A 20,405-nucleotide genomic window follows, 5' to 3' on the forward strand; every position below is an offset into this window, starting at 1 on the left:
TTCACTGCCAAGGAGGAGGAGGCCCGGGGCTCGGCCGAAGGGCCCAGCCAGCCACCACGCAGCCTCAGCGCGGGCGGGCGTCCGCCTCGTCCCGCGGGTGGACTCGTGCCCGGCAAGCGGTCACCCTTGGTACTGGTCTGCCTTCTGAAACCGGAAACGGAGCAGTTAGCACGTTCGCGGGGGAAAAAGCCTATAGGTCCTGGGCAACATTCCGTTTGGGCTGCAGACGGATGCTGTTTCCTGTGCGTGAATGGCCTGGCCCGCCGCGGGGTGTGTGCGTGCGTGTGGGTGCGCGGGTGGGTGCGAAAGCGCAGGATTCCGATCTGGGCTCCCACGGCCTCGGGGCCCGCGCCCGGCGTCGCAGCGCCGCCTTCTTTGTTAGGGACGCCTGCTCCCGACTGCTTCCTCCGAGTCCGCCGAGGACTTGTAAGCTCACAGGGCTCCAAAATCGCGCCCCGGGGGACTTTGTACGCAAACTCCTCCATCTCCCGCAGGCAGCTCGCAGGCCCTCCCGGCTCGGGCGGTGCGCGCCGGGGCTGGCGCAAAGCCACCACCGCCCCCCTCACCACCCCCACCCCGGCCCTCGCCTCGGGAGGCAAAGAAAAGTCGGCCGTGAGTCACCAGGTCCGTGTGGGTCGCGTGGGGGTTGGAGGAGGAGGAGGAGGAGAGGGGAGCGCACCCCGAGCCGGGCGGCGGTGGGTGGAGAGAGAACTCATTTTGTGTGAAGAGGGCCTCGAGTCACCAGGGAATTCCTGGATTGTCTCGGGCTGTCGTGCGCGGTGTCCATCACGCCGCGCGAGCACCATCTGCTCGGTATTATGCTCGCAGTTGCCAGGCTACCTGCTGTACGCAGTAACACTTGACTGCCCGGCCCCGCCAGCGCCGCGGCCGCGCGCCCGCCTGATTGAGCCATCTGCGCGGGGAGGGGCGGTGCGCCGCGGCCCAGGCCGGGCTCACAGCGCCATCTGCTGGCGGCGCGGCGGCTCAGCAGCTGCGGCTCGCCAGCCTCCCCCGACCCTGAGCCGCCTGCAAAAGGCTGCAGCCCCGGGGGCGTGCTCCCCGCCGGCCGGCGCCCCCAGCTCACTCTCGCCCCGCAAGTCTTTTGTGATCCACCCTCCCCGGAGCCGGCAGCCTCTGGTTCGCCGCCAGCAGCCCCCCATCCCTCTCACCCAACCACGACGCATGTTCTTGAAGACACTTGAGAGGAAGAAAGCTTGCCCGCGCACAGATTTATAAATAAACAGCTGGCTGTTCTTGGGAGATATTTTTACCGCGGCTGGTTTTTTTGTTTGTTTGTTTTTTGTTTTTTGTTTGTTTTTTTTTTTTTAAGTTGGAAACCTCCTCTTTTAGGGAGGTAAGAGTGGTAGGTTATTATTATTATTATTATTATTATTTTACATCTCCCACCTCACTTTAGCCCTTGGAAAATGGCTAAGAGCTTTCCCTGGCTCTGATTTCTTGTGCCTCCCTTTATTTTGCTGAAACGTGACAGGGTCTGCAGAGAAAGGAAGATCCGCGTCGCCCCCTGGGTTGGACGGGAAGAGGCTGGGTTGAGATGCCTGGGAGCACGCCAGGGAGGTCGCTGGGTAGGGAGTGGAGAACGGGCCAGTAATTAAAACTAAAAATACTGCATCATTCGGCTTCAAGGCATCGCGTTTCGCGTGACGAAGGCACAGCCTGGTTCTTTCTAATTGCACAACCCAGTGTGTGGCCTCCCCACACACAGGAGCCAGGGCTCCAAAGGCTGACAAGCGACAGCCTTCTCCCTCTGGAAGGCCTCTTGGAGGCTCAGAGAAGCTGCCTTGGGTGATGCGGTTGGTGCGGCAGCCTGGCTCCCACGGCAGGGCAGGGGGCGCGTCCTCACTGGCTCCCGTGGGAGACAGGGCACCGGGCGCGTCCTCACTGGCTCCCATGGGACACAGGCACAGGGCGTATCCTCACTGGCTCCCATGGGAGACAGGGCCCAGGGCGCGTCCTCACTGGCTCCCGTGGGAGACAGGGCCTGGGGCGCGTCCTTACTGGTTCCTGTGGGACGCATGGCACAGGGGGCATCCTCACTGGCTCCTGTGGGAGACAGGGCCCGGGGCGCGTCCTTACTGGCTCCTGTGGGACGCATGGCACAGGGGGCATCCTCACTGGCTCCTGTGGGACTCAAGGCACAGGGCACATCCTCACTGGCTCCCGTGGCACGCAGGGCAAGGTGTGTGTCCTCACTGGCTCCCGTGGGAGCTGGTTCCATTGCAGGGCGGCCCTTTAACAATGCACATAGGCCCTCCTGCCCGTGGTTCCCCAGGTTTCCAGAGGGAAGCCTGAAGGCAAAAGCAGTACAAAGGCTCTCTTTGGGGAAACACCCGCTCCTGGGAGGTGGTGGCCTGCCTGTCCCAGTGGGTACGCCCTTCCCGTCCCCACCACCATCATCACCACCAGACACGGAGCTTTTGAAGTGTTTCTTTTGGCCCCAGGAAGACGGGGGCAGAAAGTGGCTGGATGTGTCAACCTTGTCACACCCCATCTGCCACTCCCTGCCTGTGGGCTGAGGAGAGCAGCCTGGGGACGCCTTCCTGGCCTCTCTGGGTGCACTCCCTGGCTGTGTGGGCCCTGGACACACAGAACAAGAGTCTCCCAGCGCCCAAGATAAGCAGAGCCCAGCCAGCCCAGCCCCCTGGGAAACTAGCTGAGGGCAACTTCCCCATCCTCCTAGGGTCCCATTTTGCTTCCTACTTTCTCCACCTTATCAAAACGAGAACGTCTCAAACATCCTGAAAAGCCTGGGAAGAAACCCACCCTGCTCACTGGCGAGGTATCTACCCCTGGGTGTGAAGTCCTTCGTGTCCATCCATCAGCCCCGTGTGTCTGAAGGTGGCAGGAAGCAGCCCCATCCCATTGGAAGGAGGGCTGGGGGAACAGCAAGTCTTAGAGCAAGAGGGAACCGACCCCCAGAGACCTGGATCCCACCCCTGGAGACCTGGATCCCTGCCGTGGGAGGGCATAAAGACCCCTCTCATTTTCCAGCGTAAGCTCGGTTCCCTAACGTCAATACCTAGCTCCCTACCGACTAACTGTCCTCTTACAGAGAGACTACACAGACAAAAACTTAGGGATTGCAGCAGCGGCACTGAGCTGTGAGAAACAGAACGCAGTGCATTTCCGGGAGGCAGGCGCTACGTACAAGGACCTTCAAAAAGTCTGCAGAATGCGCGTTGTGGGAAAACTGTCATGGATTTCAGAGGGTTTTGGCATCAAAGTAAACTGATGACGTATCCCCTGACCTTGTGGAAGGACCCTGGTAGTTACTCTCCAGGCAATTCCTAGGTGTGCTCTGGCGTGGTCACACAGAAGGGCCTGAGCTGGAGGAAGGGCTACTGATTTGGAATCACAGGCCGTGCTGGTGGGGCTCCCCCCTCACCAGCTGTGCATAAGCTCCCACGCCACCTAAACTCAGTGAGCTATTGGTTCTGGTAAGAAAAAAAAGAGTTTTGTCTTTGCTTTGTTTTGCTTACTCTGTTTCATTTGAGTGGAGGGAGAGACAGCTCAGGGCACCCATGGGTGGGAAGAAGACACAGGAATGGCTCAGGACCAGGTAATGGCGGGGAGGAGGTGTGCAACAAGCCCACACTGTAGAGAATACAACCCAGGCTGTCTGTCCAGGAGGCACGGAGATAAACCTCACCCCTACACTCTGAGAAGAAATTGCCTGAATGATTGACAAGACCCGTACTGAAAGGGTAGCAAAGCAGCAAGAGGAGAAACGGTGAAGTCCAGCTGGGATAAAGCTCTAGTTCTCCACATTCAGTTCTTACGACTTCGTTCTCATCACAGGGCTTCACAAGATGACGTGCGTTTGTCTGTGTAGGTGTGTACATCCCAGAACTCAGCTCCTCTGGGATCAGATGGATTGCTTGAAACATTGGTGAATTAGAATACTTCTGCAGAATATTCCGACAATCCTTGCTACTGCCAAGTGTGTGTAGTAGGAAAGGAAGTGGCTAGAAAAGAACCCCAGTGTCACCTATTCTTCCCATCAGCTATTTTCCCCTAACGGTCTACGCTGGCGAGCTGCTAAAGACTTGCCCTCCAGCAGTCACTGGGCAGTGTGAGATGAGGTCTTTTACCATGCTGCCTCCCTTCCCTAAGTACCAATCCTCAAAAGTAGCCATAGGAGCTGGTGCTGTGGCATAGTAGGCTAAGCCGCTGCCTGTGGTGCCAGCATCAAACACGGGCACGGGTTCGAGACCCAGCTGCTCCACTTCTGATCCAGCTCCCTGCTGATGGCCTGAGAAAGCAGTGGAACATGGCCCAAGTGCTTGGGCCCCTTCACCCATGTGTGAGTCCTGGAAGAGGCTCCTGGCTCCTGGCTCCTGGCTCGTTGCTTTGGATAGGCCCAGCTCTGGCCATTGTGGCCATCTGGGGAGCAAACCAGTAAATGGAAGACGTCTCTGTCTCTCCCTCTCCTGTCTGTAACTCTGCCTTTCAAATAAATAAATAAATCTTTAAAAAAAAAAAAAAAAAAAAAAAAAAGTTACTATAGGGAATTCAGATAACCAATCAAACCCCTTGCCTGTAAATCACCCTGGACCCATGCACCTCGGTTCTGTTTGTAAAGCTGCTGGAAAATTACACAGCTTTGGTCAGTGTAAAACATTCCCAGTTCTATCAGATCTGGTGACTCCTAAACTCCAGCAGCCTCTGTAAATGTCTCTGCTACTTGCTCAGAGGCATCTGTTTTGGCCAAGGAAAGACTAAGGCGTAGCAGGTGAGGCCAGGATGCCTTGGTCCAGGCTTACAGTGAGCCCAGCTGGAGGGCTTGGTGACTACCCTTGGAGGAACGCAGATGTTGGTTGAGAACCGGTCTACCTCCATGAGTGAGTCCCATCCGAATCAGACTGGACGGGGTCTCAGATGCCCCAGGCCCATACTCTATTAAGTCCCCCTTGTAGCCTCTCCAGTTCCACTGGGGTAAGACCCCGTGTGAGAATTTGCAGGAGGTCTGATAGAGATGATCTAAATGACACCCTTAGGCCCATGAGCCGGGACCTCCATCTGCCCCACGTGCCCAGGGGCCTCCATGCTAACAGCAGTGGGTCACTGTGTCTCCTGTCTCTTCTCGTCCTCCCAGGAGCAGCATCCCATGGGGCTCCCCCGGACCTCCGGCCCCATGCAGCCCGCAGTGCCCCCAGGCTCGGGCGGCATGGTCTCCGGGACCAGTCCCGCGGGTCCCGGCTTCCTGGGCAGCCAGCCCCAGGCGGCGCTCATGAAGCAGATGCTGCTTGACCAGCGGGCCCAGCTGATGGAGCAGCAGAAGCAGCAGTTCCTGCGTGAGCAGAGGCAGCAGCAGCAGCAGCAGCAGCAGCAGCAGCAGCAGATTCTGGCCGAGCAGGTAACGCGCCCCCATGGCATGACTCGTTCACTCTGCGCGCATTTCTTGGGCACCTGCCGTCTGTGAGGGAGTCACGCAGTTCATGTCCTATGCTCACAGCCCAGCATTTCCTGGGAATCCCAGAACCACCTGCGGGATTGACACCTTTCCTATAAGGAGTTAGGTTAGTCCTCAAGGACAGCCTTCCGCCATCATCTTGAAGGCCCATTTGCCAGAGACATTTCTTCTATGCAAACCTCGCTCCTCTCCTTCTGATTTCTGCTACGGGGTCTGCATCGTGAGTACCTGCTGGACCAGCTCACCTTCTCCCTAAGCCCACATATTTCTAGCATGAATGAAAAAAACAATAATAATTCGGAGAACTTTGTTTCTTGGAGGAAAGAGGCAGTAGGGGAGATGGAGGAGGAGCTTATAGAACTGGTTCCGAGCCATGGCCTGGAGCAGCAGCAGAACAATAGGGCCAACAGAACTACCTGGAAACCGGACTGAACTTGGGGTCACAGAGACGGTGCCAACCAGAGAAAATTCCAGACAGCTTTTTAAAAGGAAATCTGGAGGCTAAAGAAAGGCCTGACACAAATACACCTTGCCCACTGGTGTCTGGGTCCACCCTTGCCGTAGAATTCCTCCTGCTTTGAGAGAAACCTTCCCTGCCCACTGGCCCTGTCTGCTTCCATCTGCTTCGCCTTCAGGGATGCCTGTGCCTGAGGTAGTATTACCCACCGGGAAAGGCGTGAGGCCGGCCAGAGGAGACCCCCAGGTGGCTCCTGTAGGGGCCTGCACAAGGAAAGACAACACACTGCAGGCTCTTGATTATAGAGCTACCAGGGTGCCATCTAGGGCTCAAGGCCCCACAGATCTCTGCTTCATAGTTAGCCTTCTAGAATGTTCCTAATAGGATCAGCATTTTTGGAACGGTACCAAGCATCTGCTGCCACATATAGCCAAGATACTGTGTGGGGCACGGGCACGTGGAGGGCCCCAGTAGCCAAGAACAGCAGTTCAGCGTCACACCAGTCATCCCCCAAAGAGAAAAATTGTTCGGTGGAGCATAGTTCACTCGTGTTCCCTGCTTTCGCTTTTGTTCCTGAACAGCTGTGTAATTATCTCCCTTTTCACCAAGGTCAGTCGGCTGCCTGGCAGCTATTGTACAAACAAACCTCCATCCCTCTCACCCTGCATAAGGTGTGTGACAAGGAACCGTGCTAATATCCCTCAGACAGTGATAAATGGAGCTGCAGAGAGAAGCTGGGCTTCGTAAATCCTCCCCACAGCCAATCCCAGGACGCCCGCTGCAGGTGCACCTGATGTTCTGAGCGATGGCTTCTGAGGCGTGTGCTGCCACCAAGGCACAGCGGGAGGGTCAGAGGGGCCAGGAAGAAGACCGCTGGGCCAGCCCGAGGAGTGTTCCTGCACGGTGAGGTCAGGCGGTGCCCCCACCCCACTTCTGGAGCAAGGTGGGAGGTAGAAGAGCGAGAGAGGCGATGTGTCAGGAGGACACAGCACGCTGGAACATGAACAAAAGGGGACCACCCCTCAGGATCCTGGGCACGGACAGACACAGGGCCCCTCAGGGAAGATGGCAGAATGGGAGGCTGTGACCTGAGTGCAAGGGGACTGCAAAATGTTTGTGGAAAATGAGATTCAAGGGTAAGTTTATTTTGGTGAAAAAAAAAAAAAAGAAAGAAAGAAAAAGAAAAGCACTGAAATCCATGCATGATTTTTTTCATTACATACATTTTCCACGAATGTTTTGAAGGCCCCTCGTATGCATAGATTTCAAAAAGTTTGCACCAAAATAAACCTAGTCTTTAAGGGTATTTTCCATGTATTTTGTGAAGGGCCTGTGTATGTAACTCCTTAGCAGCTGTGTGTCCCGATGGGTGATGGATGCCCCTGGAAAGCTCTCGTTACTCAGGGTCAGAATCTTTTCTCTGCTTGCAAAATGACTTTGGTAAAGCCACCTAACCTCTTTCTGCCATGTTAGGTTTTAATAATTCCCCTCCTGTAAGTGTTTAGAGGATCCCATGAAATGATTGCTGTCTGTAAAAGTCTTTGGGAGCAGTGCTCTCTGCACACATGTATGTGGGGACCTGTCACGTGGCCCCAGTGTCAGGCCGTGCATGGAGGAGCTGCAGCCCCAAGTGCCAGCCAAGCCAGTGTAGCAGCTCGCCTGCACTTGGCAACATGCTTATTGCTACAGGAGCTCCCTGAGGTCTACCAGTAGTATGCTCGCAGCTTCCCGTATTTTTTTTTTTTTTTTAATTTATTTGACAGGTGGAGTTACAGACAGTGAGAGAGAGAGAGAGAGAGAAAGGTCCTCCTTCCGTTGGTTCACTCCCCAAATGGCCACCCATGGCCGGCACTGCACTGATCCGAAGCCAGGAGCCAGATGCTTCTTCCTGGTCTCCCATGCAGGTGCAGGGCCCAAACACTTGGGCCATCCTCCACTGCCCTCCCGGGCCACAGCAGAGAGCTGAACTGGAAGAGGAGAAACCGGGACTAGAACCCAGTGCCCATATGGGATGCCGGTGCCGCAGGCAGAGGATTAACCAAATGAGCCACGGCGCTGGCCACCATGTTTGAGACTAAATATCAGCCTATCCACACTGCGTCTTGCTCTCTACAGCATCGAAAGTGTCTGAGCACTTTCCGTTCGGGAAACACATGGGTTTCCTGAGAGCCCAGGTGAGGCATAAAATAAAGATTTGGGATCCTGCATATCTTTGGGAACTTTAAAATGAATCTCCGAGGACCTGAAAATCAGAGCAAAGCAGGTTGAAAGCGGGCACGAGTTAACATTTAATGCCTTATTCTCCAAGAGCGCAGAGCGTGTCACCTCTCACCTACTCAGAACGGTTTGCCAGAACATAGAATTTCAGATCTGAAACATTTGAGATCATGGCGTCCCAGCGTTTTACAAATGAGAGCCCTGAGGCCAGGGAGTTCCTGTGCTTTATCTGAGACCACAGAGCTGCAGAGAAGCAGAGGGGCTGGGAGCTCCTGACTCCGGGCCCACACCCAACCCAGGGGAGGCCTCCAGAACTGATGCGTAGTTGTAAGAGGGGCGGTAAAATTCCTGTGGGAAGTCTGGCTGTGGAGAAGCTTTTCCGTGCCCAGCCCGCTCTCAGGAATCCCCTTACATTGCTGCCTAAAAGAGCCACCTGGTTTCTTGTCTACACGGCAAAGGTCTACACAGTCATTTCAGCCATTTCCTACAGAACACCATGGCAGGCAGCACAGGGTAAGGGCACAGTGCAGAAGCTGCTTTTGTGGTTGTTTGCCAGAAAGCTGGCTAGCCTTGGAGAGACAAAGCAAAAGGAGATTACAGAACTGCCTAGGAACAAACAGAGGAGAGGAAATAGAAATAAACGCATGCGTGAAGAAGCAGTCGATGTGTGTTATTTCTGTAATGAACTCTCCAAAGAGCAGGGACCTTGTGCTATGCTCTGGATAGCCCTTGCACTTGAAAGGTGCTTAATGAATATTCAGTAGATGCAGGGAAGGAGGTCAACCGACAGCCCGAAGGTCACGCAGCTACTTGACGGCAGACCTAGAACTAAAACCGCTTTCTCTGCTCTCTCCACCGCCCTCTTATTTTCCTTGCCTTTGCACATACAACAGGATAATGATCATAACAGCCTTCCCAGTCTGCTGCTAACAAGGCTAGCAGTGCAGAATCCCCATGACTGGGGGAAGAAAGATGAAAACGCAGGCCTCCTGGCTCCTGGTAGATGAAGAATCCCACGTGGTTTCCCCAACACGGCCAGTGCTGACTATTTTACTTGTAGAGATGTATGCTGCAAGTAGCGTGGCTTCATGGGAATAAGACCAGCCTTTTTTCTAGACCCTAAGGATCCCATCTTCGTATGCCCAAAGCATCTATTTCGGTCACGAAAAAGGAGTCGCTTGTCACTTTGAGCTCGCTCGCCACATTGCTGTGATGTTGGGACATTCAAGCCAAAACTGCCTCCCTCAGTACCTGGTCCTCCTGAGCCAGTGAATCCACACATGCAGACAGGCGCCAACAGCCACGGCGTTCCTAACAGCTACCAACTGGAAATGCCCTAAATGCCCACCGCTGGTAGAATGCATAGCAACATTGTGGTGTCTTCATATAATGGAATACTATTCAACTGTGAGAACGAACAAGCAACACACGTGCGTGTCAGCAGGGAGCATCTCACAGACACGGTGGCCAGTGTGAGAAGCCAGACACAAAAGCAGCATTGTATAGAATCCTTTTCTATAGCGTACAGAATCAGGGACAACTAACTGATGTTGCTCAAGTCAGGACAAGGGTGTCCCTGGGGGCGAGGGAGGGTGGTGGCTGCAAGGGACACGAGGGGATCCCAGCGACGTTCTGTTTCCTGATCCAGGGGCCGGCTGCCTAGAGTGTGCTCACTGGAGAAAATCCATGCACCTGTTCGTTCTACACTTGGTGCACTTGCCTCTATGCCCATTATTCTACAAGACAAAGTTTATTAAACAAACAAAAACTGAAACCAACCTGCCCTGCCTTCCTCGGGATATGTAGTTGCCTGCCTTCTCCCCATCTCACCTCCTGCCCCTCTTGTCCTGTGTCGTTCCAGCAATTGCAACAATCACATTTACCCCGGCAGCACCCCCAGCAGCAGCGGAACCCATACCCAGTGCAGCAGGTCAATCAGTTTCAAGGTGAGACCAGTGCACACCTCTTGCACTTTCTGTCGTCCAGCTCTGAACTGTAAGTGAATGTGTAGCCAGTGGGGTTGCCGTATAAGCTGCATGTATGTCCGGGTGATATTCAAAATAGTGTCATAACCGGCAGGAGGAGAGTGCCAGCCAATCAGAATGGAATGCTGCAGGCACGAGTTAAGCTTTGTGCCAGGAATTAAGCTTTGGATCACTGGTTTCACGGAGGGGTGCTGGTGGGCCCAGGGAGGGGTCGGAGTGGTTCTGGGAGGAGAGACAGGGGCAGGGTGTTTGAAGAGTTTAACAGCCAATGAGGACATACCTACAGACCCAATGTCTAAAACCATCACCTTGGTGACCACAGGGGCAAAAATCCTGTTTCACAACTTTCTTGCTCATCCCATCAGGTCAGCTGAACAAAGACCCCACTTTCCGACAACCAGAGTGGAAGAGTCCAGCTTGCAAGAGCCCCTTCCTGGTCTCTGCTGACTGCAGAAGACAAACATGGCCTTGGGGCCTGCTGGGTTGTCCTGGTCCTGCTGCCATTTGTATGAATCCCCCATCATGACCCCAGGAGCAGCAGGCGTGCTGCAAGCCACCACGGCCACCCTCTGTAAATAGGAAAGGCACTTGAGTGTCAGCTCCTTCCATCTCTGAGAGAGAGCCCTCGAGGGTCTTCGTAGGGGGTCAAGGAAGAGACTGAAGACCCTTCCCAGTCTTATCCAAGGAGTTTTCAGGGGGCTAACCAGCCTCATCTAGCAGCAGAAATCTGAATTCCCATTCTCTGCCTCACATGTTACCTACCCCTTAAGAATCTGCCCGGAGAGGGGGTCAGATCATACCTGGGATCGCCTGTGAAAACACCAGGGCTTCGTAGCCATTTCAGTCCAGCCTGGGACGTTTGTGTCACATTACTCACCACAGGAAGGGACAGGCAGAATTGAACTCTGCACAGGTGTTCTGTGCACTAGAGCAGTGCCAATATTCCTTGGAGAATTGTGTCTCTCATTTTGCCCCGGGTGGGGAAGAGTCATCATTCCCTACAGAGGCAGGTGCTTCAGGAAGTTCATGGAAAATGGATTTGAAGGATAAGTTGACTTTGGTGCAAAATTTTTTAAAAATCTGATTAAATTTTTTGCACCCCCCAAAAAATCGATCTTTCTTTTTCATTTCTCTTCCTTCCTTCCTCCCTCCCTCCCTCCCTCCTTCCCTCCCTCCTTCCTCCCTCCCTCCTTCCCTCCCTCCCTCCTTCCTCCCTCCCTCTCTCCTCCCTACCTCCCTCCTTCCTTCCCTCCCTCCTTCCCTCCCTCCCTCCTTCCTCCCTCCCTCTCTCCTCCCTACCTCCTTCCTTCCTCCCTTCCTCCCTTTCATCCTTCCTTTTTTTTTTTTTTTTTTTGACAGGCAGAGTGGACAATGAGAGAGAAAGACACAGAGAGACAGGTCTTCCTTTGCCGTTGGTTCACCCTCCAATGGCCGGCGCGGCCGGCGCGCTGCCCATCACCACGCTGATCTTATGGCAGGAGCCAGGTGCTTCTCCTGGTCTCCCATGGGGTGCAGGGCCCAAGCACTTGGGCCATCCTCCACTGCACCCCCTGGCCACAGCAGAGAGCTGGCCTGGAAGAGGGGCAACTGGGACAGAATCCGGTGCCCCAACTGGGACTAGAACCCAGTGTGCCGGCGCCGCAAGGCGGAGGATTAGCCTAGTGAGCCGCGGCGCCGGCCATCCTTCCTTTCTAATGCAGAGCCAGACAGAGAGAGTGACACAGAGAGAGAGTGACCGTCCACTGGTTTACTCCCCAAGTGCCTGCAACAGCCATGGTGGGCAGGCCCAAGCCAGGAGCTGGGACCCCTACCCAGGTCTCCCACATGTTGGCAGGGACTCAGTTACTTGAGCCATCACCTGCTGCCTGCCAGGGTGCGCATTGGCAGGAAGCTGGAATCAGAAGCCCAGCTGCGGCTTGAAGACAAGTGCTGTGCTATGTAATGCCATCATCCCAATCTGTGTTCCACTACACCGAACAGCCCCCCACCCAGAAACCTTATCTTCTAATTCCAGTTTTTCCGCAAACATGTGGAGGTTCCCTCATAGTGTTCCTTGCAGGTGTTGAGCTCTCCTGTGTAACTGCAGTTCGCTCACTTCAGCCTGCATCAGAATCACCCACTGAGCTTGTCAAAGCACCGGCAGTCTCGCTGTCTCTGAGTCAGTGGGCGGGGCCTGGGCCCGAGAATCTGCATTTCTAGCAACTTCCCAGGAGTTGCCGATTCTGCTGGCTAGGAGGCCACACTTTGGAAATCACTGTTTCAAATTATGAATTAATTAAAAACATAAACTCTGACAAGCCCAGCATAATGTCCCTTGAGTTTTCTGGGTTCGTGACTCATTTATTCATTTTTTAGAAGAGATTCACCCAAACTTAATCATTCCTCTGCCGTACACAACACAGACATAGACAAACATCTGTGCACTCGGACCTCTGCACCTTGGATTCAACCAACCTTGTGTCAAAAGTATTTTTAATCACATCTGTACTGAACACGTGCAGACTTTCTCTTGTCATTATTCCATAAACTATGCAGCGAAACAGCTATTTACATGCCATTTATGTGGTATTAGGTAAGATAAGCAATTTAGAGATGATTTATAAGGTACAGAAGGATTGCTAGGGGCAAATACTACACCATTTTACATAAGGGTCTTGAGCAGCCACAGATTTTGGGATTCCCAAGGGAATCCTGGGACTCCTCCCCCAACAGGTGCCCAGGGGTAGCTATGTTTGAATGAGCTACTCTGAATGCTACTCCTTGAACTATTCTGTAACTCTAAACCTCGGGAAATCGTCCTAGAAACTTGGCTCTGCAGAAGCCCTGTGCCAGGGTGACAGTCTTGGGACCCTGAGCTGATTGGTTTGAAATGGAATCATTATTAGTGTCAGTATTCTCATGAATTGTACTGACACCCCAGGTAGACTGATTCCCATGTCGGAAAGCAACAGATTAATAGATAAGGGGTCCGTCCAGAGAGAGCTTGGGGGACCCTGCTGGCCTCTCAGCAACATTTTCCAAATGTCCCATGGTAGCTTTCCTCATCCAGTTCTGTGCCTATGTGCTTATTTTTCAGCAACATGGGCTTCTTGTGAGTGAAAGTAGAACATAAACCCTGTTAGAGAAAAACTGCAGGTTAGCACCTGTATTTGAATATGGAAGCTTTTCTTTGACATTGTGATGCTAACCGGAAGACAAGAAAATGAATGGGACTGCAGCTTCTCACAACAATATTTGTTTTAGACAAAAACAAATAAATAAATGAATAAAAAGTAGTCTGGTGTTTGACATACATAGTAATCAGGTAAAGACAAGTTGGTTCTTCGGTTGCATTTGAATTTTTTCCTTTATTGAAAATTACTGAAGGTACAAAACTAGATTATAGCAGTCATTTTATGTTTTTAGGCTGAAAATGTGCTGAATGCCGATTTTAAATTTCCTCTTTTTAAAAATAAGGATTACATCTAGGTGGCAGCCATCTACTGTGTGGCTTGGATGAACGTGTCATTACTATTAAAACGTTTCTGCCCCACAGATAAAGGAATGTATCTCTCATTCAAAAATTAATCAGACAATCTCCAGTCCTTCAACATATCCATGACAAATAGTCAACAAAAATGTGCAGATTATGAGAATCGTTTCCTCTCCTCCCAGCACCCAGCAGCCTGGTTATGTACTTTGGGTCTATCCAGTCGTCTCTGAGTCAGCAATATTTTTCCCTGGAACTTTTTTTTTATAAACAACTCAATAACTCATTTCACTGTGGTTGATCCAATTTGCCATGCAGTCGATACCAATGTAGTCATTAAGGTCACAAAACTTTATAGCAAGATTATGAGAATATACCACCATCAAGTGTTTAACCAGGAACTTTGGATTTCTATGTTAAATATTACATAGATACAGGCAAGCTGAAAAAAAAAATGGAACATTTTTGGGATTTCTCTTAACTGTTCCAGCCTCCCCCACAGTGACCATTTCATTTCCCAGTGCAGCCTGATATGGATCTCAAGCCACACAAACTTCAGCCGTAATCAAAATTCCCATAATTTTCTTTAAGAAAGGAAGAAAGTGTGGAGGCACATTTGCTGCCTAGAAATCAATAACCCCATCAGTAAGACAAAAACCTGCCTCAGTGACCTGCCAAGGTGCCAGGTTTAGCAAGGTTAGACTCTCCGGCAGCTGGTTTCTCATCACAGGTGCAGGTAGGATCAAATTTGCTTATAATATTGATTGGCTCCCACACTGCATTGCCTTTAAACACCCAGGAACAAACTATTTTTCTTTTTCTCATAGACTTAATCATTAGCAGGGAGACGTAGACAAATCCATTTTTGTGCACCTGCCAGCCCTTCTCAACACTGACTGGTGTCCTGCGGGTGATATGTCCATTCTCGTGGCTGGTTGGGAAATTTCCTAACATGTAAAGAAGGACTCACTTGAATCCCTAATTAAGGTTGAGTACCTCGGTGGTGATCCTGTGGCCCACTTTTAAATAGCATCGTTAAAACTGCATTAGCAACCCACCAAAGCAAGTACATAGTCACTGCCGATTTAAAGGAGTGGACCTTGCTGCAGAAATACATGAAGTTCATTGCCAAGTAGCAGGAAGCAGGACGATTTCTCTTCTGGCTCCGGAACCTGGCCAGTCTGCACTGACACATTATCATTCAGAGAATCTGGAGCGTGTGGGAATCTACAGAATGGACTCAGACAATGTCCCATCTGTCAAAATAGCTTCTTGGCAGAAGCAATGACCTTTAACCTCTCAAATCTTAAGTCTTAAAAGAAATCAGTCTAATGGTTTTTGTTTTGTGTTTTTTTTTTTTGTTTGTTTGTTTGTTTTGTTTTTTGCCAGGCAGAGTTAGACAGTGAGAGAGGGAGACAGAAAGAAAGGTCTTCCTTCCTGTTGGTTCATCCCCCAAATGGCCACTACGGCCGATGCTATGCCAATCCGAAGCCAGGAGCCAGGTGCTTCCTCCTGGTCTCCCACACAGATGCAGGGACCCAAGCACTAGGGCCATCCTCCACTGCCCTTTCAGGCCACAGCAAAGAGCTGGACTGGAAAAGGAACAACCGGGACTAGTACCCGGCGCCCCAACAGGGACTAGAACCCACGGTGCTGGCACTGCAGGCGTAGGATTAGCCAAGTGAGTCACGGCGCCGGCCTAATTGTCTTTATTGGTAGTATTCTCTACTAAACCATGTTCTACTTCATGAACATAATATGCAAAATGACCGCTGTTTATTTTTTTCTCAAATTAATTTCATCCAAGAGGTGAACTCCCACTCACCGTCAGAGAAAATGATATCTTACTGGCTGAAGATGACATCATATCTACAGAGTGGGAAACAATTAGCTTCTGAAGTGTCAACAAGAATAATATCAGGCTGTGTTGAGCAGAAAAGTCAGTTATAGAAACACTTTTTTTCAGTGCAATTACTATTTGTGTGTGTATTTATATACCACTAAGAGCAGAGTTAACACTGGTCCTCACTGGATGGTGGGAATTGGGTGACTTTAATTTTTGTCAGTGCTTTGCAAATGATTCACAGTCGGCCTATGTGACAATCAGAAAAACAATCACTTTTAGTAACATTATTTGTCAGATCCTTCCATATAAAGGCGAAGAAGATTCCAGCTTGTGACAGTGTGTTGTTATGGAGAAAAGTAAGTGGTGTTTGTCCTGTCTTTCTGTTTAGGCTCTCCCCAGGACATGGTGGCCGTGAGGAGCCAGGCGGCCCTCCAGAGCATTCGAACGTCACGGTTGATGGCACAGAACACGGGCATGATGGGAATGGGGCCTTCCCAGAACCCGGGGACGATGACCCCATCAGCAGCCCAGTCGGAGATGGGACTGGCCCCTTACAGCACCACGCCCACCAGCCAACCAGGAATGTACAATATGAGCACAGGAATGACCCAAATGATGCAGCACCCAAACCAAAGTGGCATGAGCATCACACACAGCCAGGCCCAGGGACCGAGGCAGCCTGCCTCCAGCCAGGGGGTCGGGATGGTGAGCGGTTTCGGTCAGAGCATGTTGGTGAATTCGGCCCTAACCCAGCAGCACCAACAGATGAAAGGGCCAGTAGGCCAGGCCTTGCCGAGGTCCCAGGCCCCTCCAAGGCTTCAAAGCATTATGGGAACAGTCCAGCAAGGAGCACAAAACTGGCAACAGAGGAGCCTGCAGGGGATGCCTGGGAGGACTAGTGGAGAATTGGGACCGTTCAACAACGGCGCCAGCTACCCCCTGCAAGCTGGCCCGCAGAGACTGACCAAGCAGCACTTCCCACAGGGCCTGAGCCCATCAGTCGTGGACGCAAACACGGGCGCAGTGCGGACCCTCAACCCCGCCGCCGTGGGCCGGCAGATGATGCCACCGCTCCCCGGGCAGCAAGGCACTGGCCAGGCGAGGCCAATGGTCATGTCTGGCCTGAGCCAGGGCGTCCCGGGCTTGCCAGCGTTTGGCCAGCCGCCAGCACAGCAGCAGATCCCTAGTGGCAGCTTTGCTCCCAGCACCCAGGGCCAGGCATACGAGCGAAACCCCCCTCAGGATATGTCCTATAATTACAGTGGTGAAGGAGCTGGGGCACCCTTCCCTGGCCTCCCTGACAGTGCGGACCTCGTAGACTCCATCATCAAAGGCGGGCCCGGGGATGAGTGGATGCAAGAGCTTGATGAGTTGTTTGGGAACCCCTAGTTAGCAGCCCCCACCCCAGCGCTGCAACACTAGTGGTTAAAGCTTAAGAAGTGAAAAAGAAACAGGATGTTGACCCATCCTTGTTTTTTGTTTGTTTTTTTGACCCACGTAAACTGAGCAAAACTTCAGCTGGCCTACAGAAGATCCAGGTGCCAATCCACAGCTCTGCTGGCCTTGTTTCACCTGATTTTCACAATGCGGAAGACACGCTGTGCAGATCCCTGCTGTGAGAGGGGGAGGCCTGTGGAGGGGCAGGGAGGAAAGGCAAAGCCAGCCAAAGCCACCTGCTCCGCACTCGCTGTGACCGCCTGGCCCGGCATGCACTGCCCCAGCCAGGAGGAACCATGGCCAAAGTGAGGTACCCCTCAGCCCCTCCTGCCCTGCGTCCCAAGGCCGCAGCTTTGGAGACACAAGACCAAGCCTCCACCAGAGAGATTCCCACAGAGGCTGCCGGGCGATTGCGCAGGCCAAGTGCACAGGTCAGAAATGCAATGAACTCTGGGTTTGAAGCAATAGAAAGCTTCCAGACATGCTACTGTCTTGGGGGCTAGGCATGAGGGATGGTGGGATGGCCACATGGAGGTGACCAAGGATCCTACAGGCCTGTGCCTCTCCTGCCTGCAGTGACCCTCAGGAGTTGTGAGGCCTGCTGCTGTCTGCCGCCTCACAAGCACAGCCAGCCGAGTTGGAGAATGGTCCATCTGGAGCAGCTCTCTGCTGGTGACCTAGGCTGTCACTGGTGGCTGTCACTCTAGGTTGAGCCAGAGCCTCTTGGGAGCCTGGTACAACACGGACACATCCGGGTAGTTCTCATCGACTTGTGGTGGCCACAGGGACAGACCCCTGCTGGATTCTGTGTATCTGCTGGCCTGGCTGCCTGCGTCTTTGCCTGCGCCCCAGCCCTCACATGTCTGTCCTGACAGATCGTGCAACAAGGAAGCTTTTGTTGCTAGGCGGCCTGAGTAGAGTGAACGTAAATGCTAGAACTTAGACGACGCCTGAACTGCAAAGGCAAAACACTGGAGTCTTCGTTCTCTAATGTGTGTAGCACTGAGTGAGTATCTCTGCCCGGAACTGAGGGGGCTGCTCGGATGTTTGTGGCGTGGGATCCAAGGAGCCACGTCGGACAGAGCCAGAGAGAACGGCCTGGAGGTCTGGCGCCCGTTGGTGAAATCAGCCACGCCCATATCCCTCCCTACTCATTGGGAAGATGACTAACAACCCAAGAGAGGAAAGACCTAGAAAATCATTTTTTCCACCTTACAGATTTGGTTGATAGGAGGGGAAGACACGGTTCCTTTCACTGGGAGAAATCATTTACTTTGAAATTTCAGTATCATTGTTCTCTTTGCAGCTCCCTGGGATCTGTTGGAAGGAATCAGCCTCTCCCACCATCACAAAGCCCATCTCCTTAGTCCTTTGTCCCTTGATGGAGACCATGTGGCATTTATTTTGTCCTGAGCAAGTGAGAGTGGCGTGTGCTCTTCTCCTGTCCCCAGCTTGCTGCACGACCTAACTGCCGGCTCCTGTGGGGCTGGGCTGGCTGAGAAGGTGGCTTCCAGGAGAAAGCTGGGGGCCGAGGGCTGTGGAGCCAGCACACGTTGGCATTGACCTGCTGTGTGTAGGCTGAGAGTCCTAGCTATGCTCGGCAAGGGGCAGGCGGTGAGGCCCGAGGTACCAGGTTGGTGGGAGCCCAGCAGCACCTGTGTACCCTCTCCAAAAATGTGATGGTAGGGTAACCCTGGGCTCCCCAAGTGAGGAGGGACACTGTTGTGGAAACTGCATAGAAACAGATGAAATTTTAAAAAATGATGACTAGAAGACAAATTTCCACCGATTACCTTTTCCTGCAAGGAATAAAAAATAAATATACAAGCAATGATGAGAATCGGGAGGTGGTGGATGGAGAGATGGGGGCTCCATTATATCTTCAGAACTCCCTCCAAGTGCTCAGTCCTGGGACCAATGAATAGAGAGGTAGATTTTAATAAAGTGGTTTTGTTTTTACTACGGTGCTGATGTATATGTAATGTCTAAAAAAAAAGTTATTTGTACATAAGTTTTTACAATACTGCAGATATCACTGGGTCTACTATCTGTAAAAAATATACATATAAATATATATATATATACTGTTTGTTTAAAATAGAGTATTTTTATTTCATTCCTTAACTCATCATCACGGCAGTGGTATTGCACTTCAGATAACATCTAATTCCTAATTTGTACTCTATGACCTATGGCAAGTTCCTCCATTTTATTCAAATTTTTCTAGTTTTCTGTTTTTACTTTGTACATTAAGCATTGCTTATTTCCTTTTAAGAAATGTACAGAACTCTGAAATGTAGAAACAAAGTGATGTTGACATACCACTTTTAAAGAAAAAAAAATAAAAGATCATTATCTGAATCAATCCAAAGTATAATTCATGTCTAGGAGGCTTGCTGGATCCCCCAACCCTAATTGAGCAGAGATACGATTCCTGGGTTGTAATTGATTAACTGCAGCTCTTTTTTGATATCATTATTTAAACACTTATTTAATGGTAGGAATCAATCATGCCCAGCCTTTTTCATTAACCATACAACTGAAGCTTTCTAAATTGGCTGTAATACTTGGACGGACACAGCAAAGGGAGGGAAAAATGTGAACTTTGCCGACATCATCCTGGAGTCCACTTGTAGCTTCCATACCGTAACAATTCAGGGTCCCAGCTAGCTTATTTGGGGGCCTTAAACAATTAATAAGAATGTGTTGATGCAAGACAGGATGAAAAAAGACAAGGCATATATTGGGGACACCCCCTCCCCACGTTGCCTCCCTCCTGCCAGCCACGCTGCATCTCAGAGCCGCAGCCCCGCTTTGCCTGTGCCCAGCCATGGAGGCGGAAGTGCTTACAAGTTTATGGCCCTCCAGTAACTGGTTCCAGATCTGAGCGCCCCGTTGACTTGTCTGGACACACTCTGAGACAGAAGTTTGCTCCAGAGCGCCCTTGCAGGGCCAGACAGCAGCTGGGACTTGGTTGAAGGTGGCCTGTTGCTGGGCTGCTTGCCCTGTTCTGTCGTTTCCCTCTACTCTCTTTGCTTCTCTCCTCCTGAGAGCCCTTCATTGATAAGTCAGATAGGTGTCACCTGTCTCCCCACCTCCCTGGAGGTCCTGAGACACCCATCAGACCCCGAAAAGCATAGGAAAATAACATGTTTCAAAACCATACAGGTCAAGCACAACCAACAACTGCAGAATAAAGTCATCATCAGAAAAACAGGTCCAAAACACAGGCAAGTTTTCAAATACAAATACACAAAGAGAAAGGATGAACTTGACCGTGAAAGAAAAGGCCACCTCTACCCAGGGCAGGCTGTGTTTGCAGACTGGTGGGAAAATACCACCATGGAGAGAACATTGTGCCCTGGGCTTGGGCCCGTGCTGTGGGATTAGAACTCCACCAGATAATACAGAACATAAACTTGGACATGGGCAGGGGAAGGGGGTTGCACAGAGGGCAGCTGACAATAGAAGTAAAAACATGGAGCTTGGGGGTGGGCACCATAGCTAGGACACAATTTGGAACACCTGCATCCCATATGGAATGCCTGGGTTCGAGTCCC

General features: G+C 51.8%; 1 protein-coding gene across 1 annotated transcript in view; it reads left to right on the plus strand.

The window, feature by feature from the left end:
* MAML3 (mastermind like transcriptional coactivator 3) overlaps positions 1–19,210 on the plus strand; it is a 474,643-nt gene extending 455,433 nt beyond the window's left edge. The window contains exons 3-5 of the mRNA XM_002716951.6: positions 5,117–5,377; positions 9,970–10,054; positions 15,797–19,210. Coding sequence (XP_002716997.3) covers positions 5,117–5,377; positions 9,970–10,054; positions 15,797–16,797 — 1,347 coding nt within the window. The 3' untranslated portion in view covers positions 16,798–19,210. The remainder of the gene's footprint in view (positions 1–5,116; positions 5,378–9,969; positions 10,055–15,796) is intronic.
* Positions 19,211–20,405: the final 1,195 nt, after the last annotated feature.

The sequence above is a fragment of the Oryctolagus cuniculus genome, chromosome 8 (genome assembly GCF_051225735.1).
Source record: "Oryctolagus cuniculus isolate XC-2025 breed Fujian yellow rabbit chromosome 8, ASM5122573v1, whole genome shotgun sequence".
Lineage (NCBI taxonomy): Eukaryota > Metazoa > Chordata > Mammalia > Lagomorpha > Leporidae > Oryctolagus > Oryctolagus cuniculus.